This window comes from Erithacus rubecula (genome assembly GCF_903797595.1).
Source record: "Erithacus rubecula genome assembly, chromosome: 22".
Lineage (NCBI taxonomy): Eukaryota > Metazoa > Chordata > Aves > Passeriformes > Muscicapidae > Erithacus > Erithacus rubecula.
The window spans coordinates 8864910-8882717 of record NC_136674.1 but is presented as its reverse complement, the minus strand read 5'-3'; the positions used below and the strand labels follow the sequence as shown (position 1 = coordinate 8882717).

Genomic DNA, 17808 nt, shown 5'->3' with positions numbered 1-17808 from the left:
GTGCTGCAGGGAACGGCCACGGGGGGACGGGGAACAGCCACAGGGGGACAAGGGGACACGGGAACGGCCACGGGGACAGGGGGACACAGGGCCACACATGGCCACACAGGGACACAGGGAACGGCCATGGGGACAGGGGGGGACAGGGCAACACAGGGCAACACAGGGGGAAGGAGCCAAACAGAGTCACACGGGGCCACGGGGAGACAGGGAATGGCCACTGGGCCAGGGCCACACAGGGCCAGAGAGAATGGCCACAGAGCCACACAGGGACACACAGGGACACACAGGGACACAGGGCAGGGACAGCAGAGATACCATTCCCTGTGATTGGGGCAGGGCTGGCACAGGGTGCCCAGAGCAGCTGTGGCTGCCCCTGGATCCCTGGCAGTGCCCAGGCCAGGCTGGACAGGGCTGGGAGCAGCTGGGACAGTGGGAGGTGTCCCTGCCATGGCATGGGATGGGATGGATGAGCTCAAGGTCCCTTCCAACCCAGCCCTTCTGGGATTCTACCATTCTATGCATAATATAATTATTTTAAATAAGGAAAGAGGAGCAGGTTACACAGAGGGGCCATGAAAATGGTTAAAGGTCTGGAGGGGCCACACCAGGAGTGACTGAGGGCACTTGGAATGTTCAGCTGGAGGAGACTGAGGGAAGTGAGACCTCACTGGGGTCTGCAGCTTCTCCTGGGGGACAGCTCCCATCTCTGCTCTGTGCCAGGGACAGCACCCAGGGCAAGGCTGGGGCTGGGCCAGGGCAGGTTTGGTTTGGATTTTAGGGAAAGGTTCTTCCCCAGAGGTGCTGGCACTGCCCAGGCTCCCCAGGGAATGGGCACAGCCAGAGCTCCAGGAGCTGCCAGGGATGGACAGGGTGGGATTGTTGGGGTGTCTGTGCAGGGCTGGGTCATTCCTGCAGGTCCCTTCCAGCTGAGGGTGTCCTGTGAGCAGGAAAGCCAAAGCATATGGGAGGAGTGTTTTCCCTGCCTCATGGACTGCTCTCAACTAAGAAATCACTACAGAATATTTTAGTGGCGATCACCTGGCAGTGGAGAAAACTGGCTGCAACTCCCTGTACCCAGGGAGTTCATGCCAGGGGCCCCCAAGTGCCCCAGCACAGTTACTGGTGGAAACAAATCCTCCTCCCTGCTCCCCAAGCCCACAGACACCCTGGGAAAATTCTTTCAGAAGCACGACCATGCTTTGTGTTGGTGTAAAAGAGCAAGCAACAATTCAACAATTTTCACAAGAGTTACAAAGTCTTGCCTAAAAATAAAAATAAAAATAAAAAGTAAATTCTTTCAGTCACAGATAAAAGAGCTCTTTTAACTATTTAATACATATATAAATATATAAATATATATATATATATATTTATTATTTACATCCTATTTATCTGCTTTTAACCTCTTTCTGACCTAAACCCACCCCTTTTAGCACAAAACTTCAATCAGGACATTGAAATATATGAGGAAGTCAAAGTAGTACTTAAAATTGGATATCCACATCACTGAAGTAAATGAAATATTAAAAATATTGTAAATAATCAGAATTGTGCAGCATATTGGATGGACAGAAATGTCAAAATGCTGACTGCCCCCACTCCCCACATCTGCAAACACAACTCTCCTCTGCTATCAGCAAAATCTTCCCAAGTACTTTGACAACCACACTTTCTTCCTAAAAAGCCTTTCTGGATAGAAAATGAAAAAAGTTCTTCATTTTGCCTAGCAGGCTGTAGAAGTCCCAGTTCAAGGGTGAAAGGAAGGACAGGGAGAAAATTGCCTTTCCTCTCCAATCCAAGTCAAACATCTGAAATGTATTCAAAGCAGTTTTTTGCTGCTGGCACTGCCCAGTGCATTGCTGGGCCATGGGAGTGCCTGTCCCTCTCTACTCAACAGGAGCTAAACCACAGCAGGAGCTCAGGGCTGGACCCTCAGGGCACAACCCCCTGAGCTGTGGCACAGAGCTCCTGCCAGTGCCCCTTCTCCCTCCCATACCACCCATTCTTGGGATGCTCCAGCCACAGGAGTGGGCAAGGAGCTGAAGGAGAGCTGTGAGAAAAATCTGTGCATCTCCAGCTCTCTTTGTTTCAGGAGAACCTTTTCCTTTCCTTGTGCTTGGCTCCGAGTCGCTGGTTTTATCTTGCATTTCACACTTAAGGAAACCCAGCCAGGCCTGCCAAATACTACAAGGATTTCTGTCAAAACTTGGACAAGCTGAAAAGTTTTACATTCTTTTAACCATAAACCTTAAAGCAACTCAGACTTTTATTTTACTTGCAGCTCAGGTTTGAGTGTTCCATGACATTTGGCCAACCTGGCTTGAGTTTTCTGTTTGAGGTTTCATTACGAACTCCTAATTCCAGAACAGAGTAATTAATACTTTTATTAATAATATCTGTAGTAAAAGCTTATAGGACTTGGAAGAATGACTCTGAGTGCAATTTTCTGCCCAGCAGACTACACACAGTCCAAAAAGGAGATCAGTCCTCAATTCCACTTCCAAAGCTGTGTGCTAACAAAAAAGCAAAGGCCTTTGGAGACCCAACTGCAGGAGCATTCCCTGGCTGGCCTCAGCAGGGCTTGTTCTCCCTGTTACAGGAACAGCCCAGAGCAGAGCCCAGGGAGCTGCAGTGGACTGCAGGTCCTGTTCCCAGAAATGACACAACAGCTTGGGTTGGAGGGGCCCTCAGGGGTGACCTCATCCAAGCCCCACTCCAAGCAAGGTTTATTCAGGAGAGATCTGGCTGCTCAGGGGAGAGGTGGATGGTGCAGGATGCAGATCCCACAGCCTCTGGACTGAAGGGACCTCCCTGGCAGATCTGAGCAGAGCACTGCCAGGTTCTGACCTCCTCAGCTTTGTGTGGCCAGTGTGTCCTGGTTTGAAGGACAGGTGTCTACCAATAAAGGCAGAAGCTTCTCTTTGAAATGGAGAATGTAAACCCCCTCCCTACAAATTATTATAATTTTGAAATTAAGGGGCTCTCAGGCAAAGATATGGGAATTAGGAATAACAGTTCTTTACTAGGAAATTAAAATAGAAATGCAGTATTACAAAGAACAATCCCAAACCCTGCCAGAGTCAGAATCCAAGCTGACACCCGTCAGTCAGTCAGGGTGGTGGCACAGTCCCATTCAATGGTGCTGCATCCTCCTGCAGTGGCAGATGTGGTTCAGCTGGAGCAGTGCTCCTGGAGAAGGTGCAGTTTCCTCTGAAGGTGCAGGGATGATGTGCAAAGGTCTGGCTTTCCTCTGGAATCCAGTGGAAAGAAGGTGCCTTGGTGTCCAAAATGTCAGTTTTTCTCTGGGTAGGAAAGGCTTGGCTCCTGCCCTGGCTGGAGCATCTCCCAGTGGGATGATGGAATTTTATCAGTCATGCACTGGGATTCACTGGCCATTAATGGGAGATATCTCCTGGAGGGAGGATGGGCTGTGGGAAGATAAAGATGATTGCCCAGCTGGTTTAAAGATGGCCCATGAGCAGATAATATGTGCCAGGAGATCAGGGGCACTGCCCCACCCAGTGCAGCAGATGGGACAGAATTCACATTGCTGGGCACATCAACCCAACACACTCTGCTCCTCAACCCTCCTCTGCTGCACTGCATGTGAGACCCAGCATGGAACCACCACGGGGGGACACACCACACCCAGCTGAGCAGAGGTGCCAAACCAAAACTTCTGCTGTCCATTTCCTTTTTTTTCTAGTCTGCCCCAAAATACGACGATGCTTTAGAGCCTGAATATAAAACAGGAGCAGTAAGTGGTGGCACCCTGCAGGCTGGGCTGAACTGAGGGCAGCAGCACTTCTGAAGGAGGAGCTGCCAACGCCCTGCCAGGTGTGCTTGGACTGTGGCAGCCACTCAGCTGGGTGTCACTGGTACTGCTAGAGTGAGGAGCTGCTACACAGCCTTGTTATGAAGCTCAAATGTTTTCATTAACATGAATGAGCAGAAGTTAGGTTAATAATCTGAACACGCTGACAGATGTTCAACAAACACTTGGCATTGCTGCAGCCAGAACAAGAAAGAATTCGGTGTTATCTTGGAACAGCCTGCAGAACAACACAATGCAAAGCAGCAAAGCTCTGGTACCAGCTTAGACAGAAGAATTACACAGAAAAGCCAGGCTCTCTCCTAGCACAGCCCCAAGAGGAGCCAGGATACAACACAGCCCTGTGTGCTGAAAATTTGGGAATGTGTAGAAAAAGAGATTTTACTCTCAATGCAAGTAAACAGCACTACAGTGGGGGCAAGGGGCAGGCTGCCCTTGCAGGAAAGTCTCCATTGATTTACATTAAATTAAGACATCTCCTGAGTTTTGTCTTAAATTCAAGTTCCGTTCAAGTTCAATCCAAGGCAAGTCCTAAACACAACAAAGGGCTCTTACTCCCTTCAAAATGTCATTACTGTATTGAGACACAGGATTAGTAAAAATGCTGAATTTGTGGGGAACAGTGCCATGAATGCATTCTGGTCAAAAAAGCTAAAACCCACTAAATTCTCATTCAACAGTTAATAGAAAAACCCAAGGAACACTAAAAGTGAGAAGTTCCATCAGGATCAGGGAACTGGGCATAGCTGGACTGCACTGACCTCATTGCTGATGGTTCCTGGAGGGTTTGGGGTACCTGTGTTGGAAAGCTTCAGATGAATACACTGGTTGGGGATTTTTTAATGTGTTAACACTATTCACAAGTGTAAGGGAAATAGTAGGATCTAAAGCTTGTAAATGAGCTACAATCTTGGAGGAGCTAAAGATTAGATCGACCTGTGTTGCATCACTTTACAAGTTAAATATTTTCCTTAAAGTGCTAATCCAATCCAAACATGGGTTTGATTCTAAATTAAACAAACTCCACTTTTATTGGTATTAACAAAAATATGCAATGCTAATTTCAGCAGGCAAGCACTAACAGAAGCAGCTATGCAGGCTGTGCTTTCTCCAGGGCAAAGAAGGAAGGACATTAACTTCAATTTCCTTTTTTCCAAGCAAAATGCATTGTACTACAAAATCTACTGTGAGGTCTGTTAGGAAAAAAAAACAAAACCCACGAAACAAACAACAAAACAAAACCTCAAATTTCCTACACACCCATGTTTTTAAAGAGTCTTTTAAAAAACCCACTTTCATTGCATCTCCACTTCTGATTCAATTTGCTGTCAAAGGTCATGAGCTAAAATATACAGTTTACGCTAAAAGCAGGAAGCAGGGTAAGTAATTGAATAACATCAGGAAATGGAAGAATACTGCCATTTTCCTAATGGATATAGTACAAGGTTTACTCTCTCCAAATTTAATTCTAGGAGCTCCTGTAGTAAGGGCTTTATTTTTCTTCAGCTTGAATTTTAGCCTGCAAGGTTTAAAGCAAAATCCTCGTGCAATCAAAAGAACAAAATACCACAGCAGCTTTATTTTCTAACAGACAAAGATGATCATTTCTGCAGCAAAGAGAAACCCCCCATCAACAGTGTCTGAAAACAGAACTGGCATAGCAGGTTGGCTGCTTAATATACATGGGCTGGAAATAATTCTACTAAATCAGAGTTATGAATTATTCATGAAAAACAGATTTTCATGATTTAAATTAGAAAGACTTAAAATTACAAGCCTTGCATTGCTATTGATAGGTAAGATCTCTTTCCCCCTAAGCAATGTTACAGTCTCTACTGCTGGAAATGCTTTATGATCACTCTAAAATAGTACAAAAGTCTCCTGACACCCACTCCTCCTGGAAACAACACACACTCTGGTACATGCCTTAGACCAGTAATAGTCCACCAGCAATGATTATATCAAAATATATCATTATGATAATGAATAAAGTTTGAAGGGATCATTTTCAGTATTTATTGCATATTAAAGCACAGGTTCATTTAAAACATTGGAAACACAAGTCTTAGTACTGCAAATAAACACTTTCCATCATGGAAAACACTGCACTTCTTACAGGAAGCATCAGACCACAAATCTGACTTCAGATCTTCCCAAAGCATTTTGTAAGGAGACACAACCCAGCCTCCCCCCCATACTGTTAGTGATTTATAAAGACAATGCCATTAACAAGCTGAAGGTTTGCATTGCTTCCTGGGAGCTGCTATCCACTCATTCCACACAAACCCAGCCAGCTCCAGCACTTTGCATTCAAAATTATTAATATTCATTCATCACACAGGTACAGCCTTTCATCTGGAGATCTCCAAACTCTGCACAAATCCTCCAATTAAACCTATCTGCCTTGATTAGGAATTGTTAGACAAGTTCTCCTGATGAGACCCCATTTCCCTGCAGGAGGAGCAGAGGCTGTGGCAGGTCCTGGTGCAGCTCCAGCCCTCGCAGGGGTCACCTGTGGACACTCACTGAGCACCTGCCAGGTCCCTGCAGAGGCTGCTCCAGGCTTTTCTGCATTCTAGGAGTCTTTTTTGGAAATCCTCAGCCTGAGCTGCAGCTCAGATGTTAATGCCAGCAGCAGCTGAACTGAATTGAGTAGGTGCAGCTCGGGCTGGGGCAGGGCCCAGAGCAGGAGCTGGGATAACCCAGCATCCAAAGGGATCATTAGTAACAGCTTCTGTGGGCTAAGGCACAATCCCTGCCTTTTGAATCTTTTACTTTGGCTCAGGAGATATGGAAACTCACTCCTTTGCCAGTTAGCAGGATCAATCCTCAGCGCATCATTCTGTATCAGCAGGAGAAGTGAAGACAACCAATATCAAATCTTGCAAACTGAGAGCATCATGCCACCCCAATATGGATTTTATTTGACAACACTACACTAAGTCATCAGTATCCTGTAATTTCCTTCTTCAGAACTAAAGCACAGAACATTGTCTGGATATTAATTTATTTTCTTAAATATAGCAGATATTTTCCTTCACCTAGCAAGCCCTATTGAGCAGGTTATATAATTAACATCAAAGCAATTTGAATGCTGCTTGATTTGCTAAAAGCTGGTAAACAAGCAGGAAGCAATAAGATGCTTTACAAGAAAAGAACATGTGTTGGGGGGAGGGGAGACAATAAAACATTAAACAGATTGATTAGTGATTTTAACTGAATTTCCATTTTTATTAGCCCTCTGCGTGCTTTGGGCACTCGATTTTTATTTCATTTATAAAAGTAGGAGATTTTTTTGTTCAACTAAATCAGAGAAAATCCTGTTCAGAAGGAAATGATGAGCATGGTTGGCAAAAATAAAAGTAACATGGAGAAACTTCACGTGCCAAATACCTGCTGCTTCCAATGGCTAGGATAAAATCCACCTGCTTTATGATTTTTTAATTAACATATTTAGAAAGAGCCAACCTGAAATCTCAAGGAAAGGTATCAAACCTCAGCTTCCAGTTCTACACCCATTCTTAGATGTACTTTTTAAATTTATTTAAGGACTTGAGCCTGAGGACAGGGTTAGCAGGGCAAGATGGGCTTAAGCCTCACATTTTATGAGCAAACTTGGAGTTTCTCTGTTCATGCAGAACAGAGTTCCATGAGAGGGAACTTGATTCTTCTTTCTGAAGGCCACAGGTCCTTCACCATTTGTAACTCTATCACCTGGGAAAGGGCACACAGGAACTCTGAGGTCAGTGACTCAGTCTTTGCTGTCAGAGATTGGAATGGCCCATGGCTTTTTGTATGACCTAAATCAACTTGTGCCTGCAAAGCAATTTTGTTCCTGCTTCCTTCTCTGACAATTTCTTGCAGGATCTCAGCAGGCTTTGGGGTGAAGGCTTAACTTTCTGCACTAGTTTACAGCTCTGTCATATTTTGTCAAACTTTACCTTAAATAGATCTGAGATGTCTCAGGATGTTCACACGTGGACAGATCTGGAAAGACTAACACTCTATTCCTGTGTCTTCTGGATTTCAGAGAACACAGCCTTCTGGTGTCTTCCATGCTATGAGGAATTGTGATTAAACTGCAATAGCAATTCTTCTTTAATTGGAGAAAGTGGAGATTTGAATTTTCTTGAAGCAGGTCCCTACAGCTCCCAGAGCCCAGCAGAGCAGGGAGGCAGGGAGCAGCTATGGCCAGGAACAGGCTCCTGCACCCTCCTGGGTAAGGGGGGACTTTGCTACAAGTTTAGTTTTTCCAGGAAAGTCCACTCACAACAGAGTAACAGTCTTCAATAGCTGACCCAATGGATAAATCTGATCTGACACTGACTATTAGAAAATGGGAAATTAGACACATCAGGAGAAGGTATTTTGTCACAGCCTCTATGGTGCTGCTGATATTAGAGATAAACTTCCAACAGCACTGGAAACACAAAACCACACTAACTTTTGCAGTCAATCTTCTATAAAAATATTTGTATTCTTGCAGCAAATGTAATAAAAATTCTTAAGGGTAACTCTTTCATTTTTGCTCACAGAACCTCACTGTATTTTGATATTGAGCAGTGAAAATAGTTGCAGGGAAATGTCAGGAGGAAAGGAGAAGTTTGTTTTGTCTGTTTTAGGAGTTGTGGCCTTAGGCAGTAATGGCCACACTGTGTTCTTCAACTGGCTCCACAGTGGATCCAAATATTCATTGGAATTATCCAAGTGTACAATCTTAGAGGAAACAATCACCTATGGCACATTTTGCTAGTAACAGAGGAGCCTTTCCTAGTGCACAGAGCTCATAGACTGTTGATAAAGCATTAAACATAGGAAATGGGCAAGTTAGATTTAAAAGCTTCTTCCATTTCAATGGGTTTGGATACAAATGAAGATGTCTTGATTTTATATAATTGCAACATTATGACTTTTGAAACTCCACAAAGCAGAGAACAACTTTCTCCAGTGTGAGGAACATTGTCAGTAATTCTCCTAAGCTGTATACCCAGGTCATTTTTTGCTAGAATGAAATAAAGAGCAGAGAGTGTAGAAGTGCTCCCTGTTTCTTCCAGCAATGCTGTGCCACCTCTGGGGAACAGCAGCCTCTAGGGCTGGCCAGAGCTAGCCAGGCTAAATCCAGGAAAGCTCAAAAAAAAGCAAAAAGCACTGCAAACCATGAAAGCAATTGTGTGAGCTCCATCCTGGAGTTTCACAGGGATTTACTGCACACTGCCATTCCCCTGCCCTTGGCTCCCCCTTTGTGACATGCTTCTGTTCAGACCCAGGACAGTCACAGCCTCCCTCACATCCCAGGCACTGGAATCAACAAATGAGAGGATGAACTTCTGTGCTTACAGTTAATCTCAGGAAAACCCATAGGTTAGAAGTGCTGGCCTAAATTTATTTCTAGAATACAAAAAAAAATATTTTAAAAAGTTCTGGATGACTTCCTTTTCAAATTAAAAATGGTCACTTTATTATGCTGCCTTATAATACTTAAGCTAGCATTTAATTTGTCTCCAGGCAGATTCAGTCAAAATTAATTTTTTGGTTAATTCCTTACTAGTAACACGCATGGAAACTTTTAAGACAGCAATTGATTGCATTGAACATTTAAAATATGGTTCACTTCCTGGCACATTTAACAATCATTTAAGTTTTCAATTAAAGTAGGGTGCCAGCATTAAAATAAAAAAGATAATCCTGAGAGACAAAAGCTGCTCTGTGCACAAGAAACCATTTCTTTTCTTTTACTAAAATTATCAAGATTTCTAATTGATTAATATAATTAGGTTAGCCCAAAAGTGACTGTTTCTAATCTCCTTTTTTTTTAGTTGGAATTTGCTGGGAGTTGTGCACACAGGGGCAATTCCTCTGCCACAGCATTACCTCAGGTAACAGCACAGTGACATCTCTGCAACTGTCTCAGAGCAAACTGCAGCCTAAAGACAAAGTGGAATGCAGCAGGGCAGAGCAGAAAGAGTGGCAATATTTGCATTAGAAATAAAAACATGCCAGCATTGCTCATTTTCTTGCAAGCCTGATCACACTCAAGCACAGCAGCGATGGCAGGCATAGAAACCCTCCATGTGCCTCAGCCTGGGGTGATCAGCTCCCACCATCAGCTTCAGAGAAATGGGGAGATCTTTTAATATCCCACTGCTTATTCCTGTGAGCAGTGTGACCTGTGTTTCCCCCCCCCATTGGCTGTACCAGCTCCACCAGCACCACAAAATTCACAGCACCGTGTCAGTGCCAATGGCCATTCTGAGTCCTGGTTAGGGACAATCCTTAGCAGCTGCCCAACAGCTGATATTTCATCCAGAGTGGCCAAACACCAGCCTCTAACCAAGCCTGAAGCTTGCACTGTTGTGTGCCTGCTCTGGTTCTGGAGCTGCTGAGGCACAGCAGGCTGTGAGCTGGGCAGTGCACACAGCAGCACACAGACAGCAGCAAACATCACTCCAAATACAGTGGCTCTGAGGCTGAGCTACAGGTATCAATAAACAGCATCTGGGCAGTTCCTCTTACCTGTAGGCACTCATTCACAGGACAGGGGCAAGGCAGAAACAAAGCCCTTTTCTTCCACCCTCATCTGCCCTGCAAGGGAAGCTCTCCATGGAGAAGCCATTTTGAGTCCCTGGGACTTCCCAAAATGTATTTTTAAGCCTTCCAGCAAAGATAACATCCTTAGTAATCAATTTGACTCGTGATTACTATTTCAAACACAGGCTCATACCCAGACGAAAAAAGCACACTTACATGGCAATATACACAGAACAATAACATTGCCAGATGGTATAATACTGAGCAGAATTAATTTCACACATGATGTTTTCAAGGTGTTAAAATATGTCACAGCTTCTGCTAATAAAACATCTTCCTCTTCCCTCCTCTTTTAAGAAAACACTCTGTTCCCACCAGCCTGTATTTTACATTATATGTGTTTCCATCCTGATAAGGGCAGCTGATTGCTTGCAAACCTAATTACAGTCAAATGAAAGTCTTTCAGAACCATCATTAGCAATTAGGACCTGCTGGATTTGCAGTGTATCATTTAGAGAGGTATAATTCAATAGCTTATTGAAAAATTGCAGGTGAAACTGGTGATTATGAGGGGGGGACGCCTGTGACACGTCACTGTGGGTGAACATTTGGTGGAGTGGCAGCTCCCTGAGCACTGATGAGTGACTGCAGGGGTTTGCTGTGCCTCAGCACATCCCTGCCCTGCCCAGACTGGTGTCCCAGGATCAGCTGCACTCCCCCAGCCTGGCTTTGTCTGTGCTCTCCTGGAATCCACAGTGCCCATTCAGGAGCAGGGGATGTGCAGGGTGGAACAGCAGGCACACGAAGCCACACACATCATTTTTCAGTCCTTTCTGCAGAGAACAACAGTCTTTTCTGTGCCCATTGAGCTCAATTATACATTATCAGGGCCCAGAAGTTGTTTGGATGCTTTGGAGCAGCTGGGTGCCTTCACAGATGACGCACTGGATACGGTGACTGCGGGTTAAGTGCAGCTGGAGGTTTCTGTGGCCTCTGATCAGAGACAAACAGCAGTCAGGAATCACAAAATGCTTGTAATTCAAGCACTGTTTGTCACCCAGGGCGGTTTCCAAACGGGAAATGAAAAGGGGACTGAATGGCAGCCCAGCTTTCAGCACATGCTTCCACACAGACAGGAATCCACACAGCAAGCATGTGTGAAGATAAAGTGTGGGTCCCTGCCAAGGGTGCAATTACCAACTGGCCAGCATGAAACATTCAGCATGTCCACAGCACATGGTGGACTGGATAAATTGGGCTGAACATTAGCAGAGAGAGAATATTCACTCACAAAACCTGCCCCTCTCTAGGCATCCCCCTCTATTTGCACACCATGTGTAACATTTACCCCTCAGAAACCCCACACAGCCCAGCCCACACCTCTGCAAAGCCTCACCTCTTCATCCCTCCCCCACAGATCTCTTTCCCATTTTCTATCCTACAAAGGGTTCTCAAATCCCAGATCTACCCATCCCCTTTATCACATGAGCATCTTCTCCCACTGTATTACTACACCCACTCATGTTGTGATGTAGCCTCAAGGCTCAGTTACCCAGATATGGCCCTTTCTATTCAGAGCTGTAATCTGATTTATTTTCATCATTTCATGAGTTATTTTTCAAATTGAATGTTGTTTGATATGCTAGATTAATAACCAGTGTTTGAGTGGCATGGTAGCAACACAGTTTTGTTAAACCAGTGGCCCCTGCAAGTCCTGTTGCTGGTGACACTTGCTGTAGGTGCCTTCACACTTTTGGCCACACTGGCACAGAATCAAACCACGCTGTTTAGGCAGCAGCACAAGCAGCAAATCCACTCATTTCAAAGTGGCTGCTCTAGCAGTTTGAATCTGCAATAAGCCCTTTACATACAGAATGGGAGCATTATCTCCCTTTCCATCAATGTGTGGCCATATCCCCACTGACCTGATCCTGGCTGGTACTGCTCCCAAGGCATGTGGCTTTGTCCCACATTTCACCAGTCAGTGGTGATGTTTCCTGTCACTTCTTACAAAGCCAGACCTCCGGCAGTGCAAAACCAGCCCAAAAAATCCTACACACAGCTTCCAATCCCCTGAATGTGGTAGTTTCACAGCTCAGGTTCCTTCCTCATCTTCAGCAATTTTATAGTCACTGAAATCCACCGGCTGCCAGTAAAGGAATCCCAAATTCCAGTGGCTACGCTCAAGGAGGTTCAAGCCTTTATCACTCACTCCGGGTGATGCATGCTGTAGGCAGGATTTCCAAGGTGTCTGACCTCACACTGCAGAAACACATCCCCATTTCTTCCCTTGCCAAGAGATGAAACACTTCTCCGTGGCTGTGTATCGTACTTGCAGCTGCTACAGCACTCCCAGAGCCCACCCACAATTTCATTTTCAATTAGCGGCTCTTAGAAAAGTAGTAATGAAGGCAGTTGCTAAAGAGCACTCGGATGTCATTGAGAGCCTGCAAACCCAAACTGTAAATAGCACATTGTAAATGGCTTGTCAGCACAGTGACTCTCCCCGGGATCGCAGTGCCGGTGACAACGCAGCCCCATCTGCTGCGCTCCCCGTCTGCCCGGGGCCCAGCCCGGGGAGCGCCAGCAGCGCCCGGCCCCGGGACCGGAGAGAGTCCCGAGAGCCCCGGGAGAGCTCAGAGAGCCCTGAGACCGGAGAGAGTCCCGAGAGCCCCGGGAGAGCTCAGAGAGCCCTGAGACCGGAGAGAGTCCCGAGAGCCCCGGGAGAGCTCAGAGAGCCCCGGGACCGGAGAGAGTCCCGAGAGCCCCGGGAGAGCTCAGAGAGCCCCGGGACCGGAGAGAGTCCCGAGAGAGCTACGAGAGCCCTGAGACCGGAGAGAGCCCCGGGAGAGCCCTGAGAGAGCTCCGAGAGCCCTGGGACCGGAGAGAGCCCCGGGAGAGCCCTGAGAGAGCTCCGAGAGCCCTGGGACCGGAGAGAGTCCCGAGAGAGCTCCGAGAGCCCCAGGAGAGCTCCGAGAGCCCTGGGACCGGACAGAGCCCTGAGAGAGCTCCGAGAGTTCCGAGAGCCCTGGGACCAGAGAGAGCCCTGAGAGTCTCGGAGACCTGAGAGCCCCGGGAGCCTGGAGACCTCCGAGGGCAACGAGAGGTCTGAGAGCTCCGAGAGCTCCAAAAGCCCCGAGAGCTTCAAGAGCCCCGAGAGCTCCGGGAGGTCTGAGAGCCTCGAGAGCTCCATGAGTCCCTGAGAGCTCCGAGAGCCCCGAGAGCTCCAAGAGTCCCTGAGAGCTCCGAGAGCCCCGAGAGCTCCAAGGGTCCCTGAGAGCTCCGAGAGCCCCCGAGAGCCCGCTGAGCCATCCTGCAGCAGAACAGCCTCATCCACACCAGGACTGCACCCTCTGCACCACGGCTCTGCTGCGCTGAGGAACAGCAGCACCTCTGCACGGGGACAAGTGTGCTGGCACTAAAGCGACACTGCGAAATGTGGCGCTCTCAGGTGTTGATTGCAGGGACGAGGGTGGCTGTCCAGATCAGCCACCCAAAGGCTTAGAAGTCTGGAATTTAAGATGTATAAATTCAGGGTGAGACTGCCAAGAGGATTGTGGACTTAATTCTGAGAAGGAACAGCTTCAACACTCCCCTCCCTCCCCTTTAATTGATTCATGTAATGGACTCCGAGGTGAAAGCCAATGGTTTATAACACTTGTAGCTGGGGACTGCCAGAGTCAGCAGTGTATCTTCTGCTGCTGTTCTTCCCATTTTTCCTTTATCTCATTACAATTTACCTCCTAATTCATTTCTCCATCATGAGTTTTCTTCCCTCTATTTATCATCCGCCTCCTACTTATTACCATTTGTCTCCTTCCCTGCACTCCTGCAGTATCTGGGGTTGGGATTTGATATTCTGGAAGCGTCTTTCAGCAGCTGCTGGCTCTCGTGCACATGTGAGCCAGCCAAGGCACCCCTTGCCCAACACACACACTGCTGGTTTATCCAGAGATGATCCTCCTCTGCAGGAAGATGCAAGAACCTCCCACCAGATGAAGAAAAACAGTGAAGGAAATGGTGGAGGTAGCAAAAAAAAAAAAAAAAAGTCTTATGTTCTTCCCAAATCACACACCCACTGAACAAAGAGAAATTATCTTCCCCCTCATTATCAAGCTACTCTCAACCCTCCTTGTGCCCTGAAAGCTCATTGTTTCCTGGTATGCCCCACTGTGCTCAGACCTCGAGGAATAAAATCTCATTAAAACCCATTAAAAAAATGTTTGCCACCCTTTTACTAGTTTAAAAATGTTCACTTTAAGATTTCCAAATGATTTTTACAGAAAGCACATAAAAACATGCCATCACCAATTAACGTAAAGGAAATTAAATTTAAACGCTGGAGAAATATTCTGATGAGTCTTATGTTTGCTTAACGCTAAAATTTCCTTGAGGCATTTAATAAGTACATTTATAAAAGCTCACAAAGCAGAGTTCAAAAGTCTTCTCACTAGTAAAATATGAGCCTTAATTAACCTACAGTTTCACATTTTCTGGATTTCAATAAACCTGTAGGCATTTCAGCAGAGCTGGATAAATACCTGCATGAATACTGCAAGGATTTTCTCTGAAAACTAATTAGCAATGCTTTCAATAGCTGACTTCAACTAAATCTGTTTGACAAGGGAGCTTCACACCCTAAATCCTGCAGTGAGAGCTACTCCAGCAGATAACAGATTTCACAGGAAAGCATATCCAGCAGGACTGACAACCACTGGAAAAACTAAGAATGAGATCTCCAGGTATAAAACGTTTCCCAGCAAGGACAGACTGCAGCCAAGGTCTTATGTGAGCACAGGAATGCAAGTGACAGCTCTGAGATTGCATCCTGCCATCCAGTTACCCTAATCACAGCTGACAATTCAGGATTCCCCCAGGGACAGGAGAGGCAGGATAAATCATTTATGTATCAAATATAAAGTCCTAATACAGCAAAGACACTGTAGGCATGCAGGAGCCTCCTGAACCTGACATGACTCTGGACACTCCTGCTGTGTCACACAAACCACAGTGGCCCCAGTTCTTGGCTCACTGCTGTCTAACAAGGCTGACAAGCAAATCTACTTCCCCTTCAGGAGCCCAGGATTCAGTGGGATGGACCTGGGTGGGGAAAGCAACCCAGGGTGTGCAGCCAGGTGGCACTTGAGGTGGAAGAGTGTAACACAATCAGAAAAAACATGCTCAGAACTTATCAATCTCCTCCTTCTTTTATGCTCTTCACCATTTGTCTTGAAAGAGGTCAGAAAATGCTTACCCCAAACTCTTTCTATAGGTGGTGGGCATGTATTTCCAAAGAACCTTGTAGTCTTTTTTCCATGTTAAGTGCCAAAGCTGTATGTGTTTGTCAGCACCTACACTGTTCATAAGACTTAAATATTCTTATCTGAGGAGCTCTACCCCTACCAAATGTTTTATATTTATATTGAGCAAGATACTTTATTTCCTCTCAGTCTTACACTTTAGGAATTAGGCAGAGTGCTCAGATTTATCAGCTTAAAGGAAAAAGCATTTTCCATGACATTTGTCAACTCAATACCTTCCAAGCCAATGCAATTCCCAAAAACACAAACTCACAAATAATCTCCATCAGCAGGGAGACCAATTTCCTTTACAGATGAAATTCTGGGCAGAAAGGTTCCACCTGACATTAGGCCCCACTAGGAGAGTTCACAGTGCACACAGTCAGTTCTTTTGCCCAAAGCAAACACATTTGACAGACCAAAACAGAACAGAGACCACAAAGGTGAGCACAAGAAACAGTCAAACACAGCAACCTTCAATATCTACTGATAATGGAATCAATGCAACAAGTACCCTGAAGAGTTTTCCCCACCTTCCTTTAAAATACCAAGTAAAATTAAATCAGAAGAAACACCTTTAACAGCTGGTAGTGTAGAACAGACATTTTACAATTTCTTTGCTCTGCTAAATGCTATATAATCTCTTACTATATTCCTATATACAACTTAACATATAGGCTTCAAAATTATCATGGAAACCTATTTTTTCCCAGCTTCTCTAACTCTGCATATCAAAACTGAATACAACTCAGCATACTTGTCATCCTTAATGTTCCTTCCATGTCCCTGAGCTCACAAAATGAGAAGCAGTGAATTATCACTATTTGCTATAAGTTTCCCTGCAAAGCAAGGTTTGGTTTGCACTAAACAAGGATAAAAACTGATTCCATGAATATCAAACATCTCCATTAAATATTTAAATTTTGGTTCAAGAGTCATTAATATCACTCAAATACAGGAAAAAGTTGACCTGATCACTATTATTATGTACAATTATCAGCATCATAGAACTCACACTTGTCACACTTTCTTCTTTAATAAACACAGCAAACACAACACTGCACTGTCATGAAGTCAAACCCAGTGTTTACAGCCTCAAGCTTTGTCCTGCTCACTTCCACCACCGTTGGGAAGGCAGTTCTTGCTTAGGACAGGTGATCAGTAACCCAGGAGAGCAGACACCAGCACCACTGACACCTCACAAATGAGCTCCTCACACTCTAATCAGTCTTAGAGCTTTGCCTTGATTAACAGCTGCCCTTCTTGAATTACCTCACCCTGCACGTTCAGAGGGCTCTCCTGCTTCTGTGTACAAAGCCTGCAGACAAGAAGGTCTTTATAGGACCAAGCTGGCCTTGCAGCCACAGAGAGACCCCATTTGTTTGCCCTGACAGCCTCACAGCCAGCCTGTGGAAATCACTTCCCAGTTCACACATTTATTAACAGCTCAGCAGCAATGCCCCCCTGGCTCTCCCTCTCAGCTGCAGTGCAGGACACTGCACCACGTCACACCGAGAGCCCAAGGACAAAACAACAGCATTAAATCCCACAAAATGAGAAACTGGCTTCTACATACCATGAGCCAACGGGCAGAGCCCTCCCTCCCTGCAGCAGGAAACTTGTGTCCCACCTGTCTGAGGCCCTTGGGTAGCTTCTTCCTTTTGCCCAGGTGCTGGCACAGGTTTCGGTCATTCTCCCTGTCGGAGCTGTACTGGTGGTGGTGCAGTCTGTTCTTTTTGGGGAGGTATGACAGCCCATTGGTAAGTGCTTCCCTTTTCTTCTTGGCTAGAGGGTTCTGTCGCTTCTCCACACGTTCCTGAGGTTTCAGAGCCACGTCCTTCTGCAGAGGGAGGAGAAAAAACACACTGGTCAGACTACAGCCCTGGTTAGGTTGCAAGATGATCAGCAAAGCACTCTCAGGGCAGTGCTGCAGCCACCAGAAAAGGAGCAAAGCCACTCTTCACTGATGTCCTCTCAATCAAAAGATAGGCAAATGCTAAATAAAATTGGCAGGATGAAGTGAGTGCATGGAAGGAGGCACATCCCCCTTGAGACTTCATACAGTCAACCTCAATTCTCATAAGCATCTCATGCATCAAGACAGCACACATTTAGAAGGCAGCATTATTTTACAATGCTTAAATG

The 17808-nt window shown here is 45.8% G+C and overlaps 1 protein-coding gene across 7 annotated transcripts in view; it reads right to left on the bottom strand.

The window, feature by feature from the left end:
- Nucleotides 1-17808, bottom strand: part of AUTS2 (activator of transcription and developmental regulator AUTS2) — a 751974-nt gene that overhangs the window by 530902 nt on the left and 203264 nt on the right. For 5 of the 7 annotated variants that reach the window (XM_079324898.1, XM_079324897.1, XM_079324900.1 and 2 more), the window contains exon 2: nucleotides 17240-17503. In XM_079324898.1, the coding sequence (XP_079181024.1) occupies nucleotides 17240-17503 (264 nt within the window). The remainder of the gene's footprint in view (nucleotides 1-17239; nucleotides 17504-17808) is intronic. The other 2 variants (XM_079324901.1, XM_079324904.1) reach the window with 1 other exon arrangement.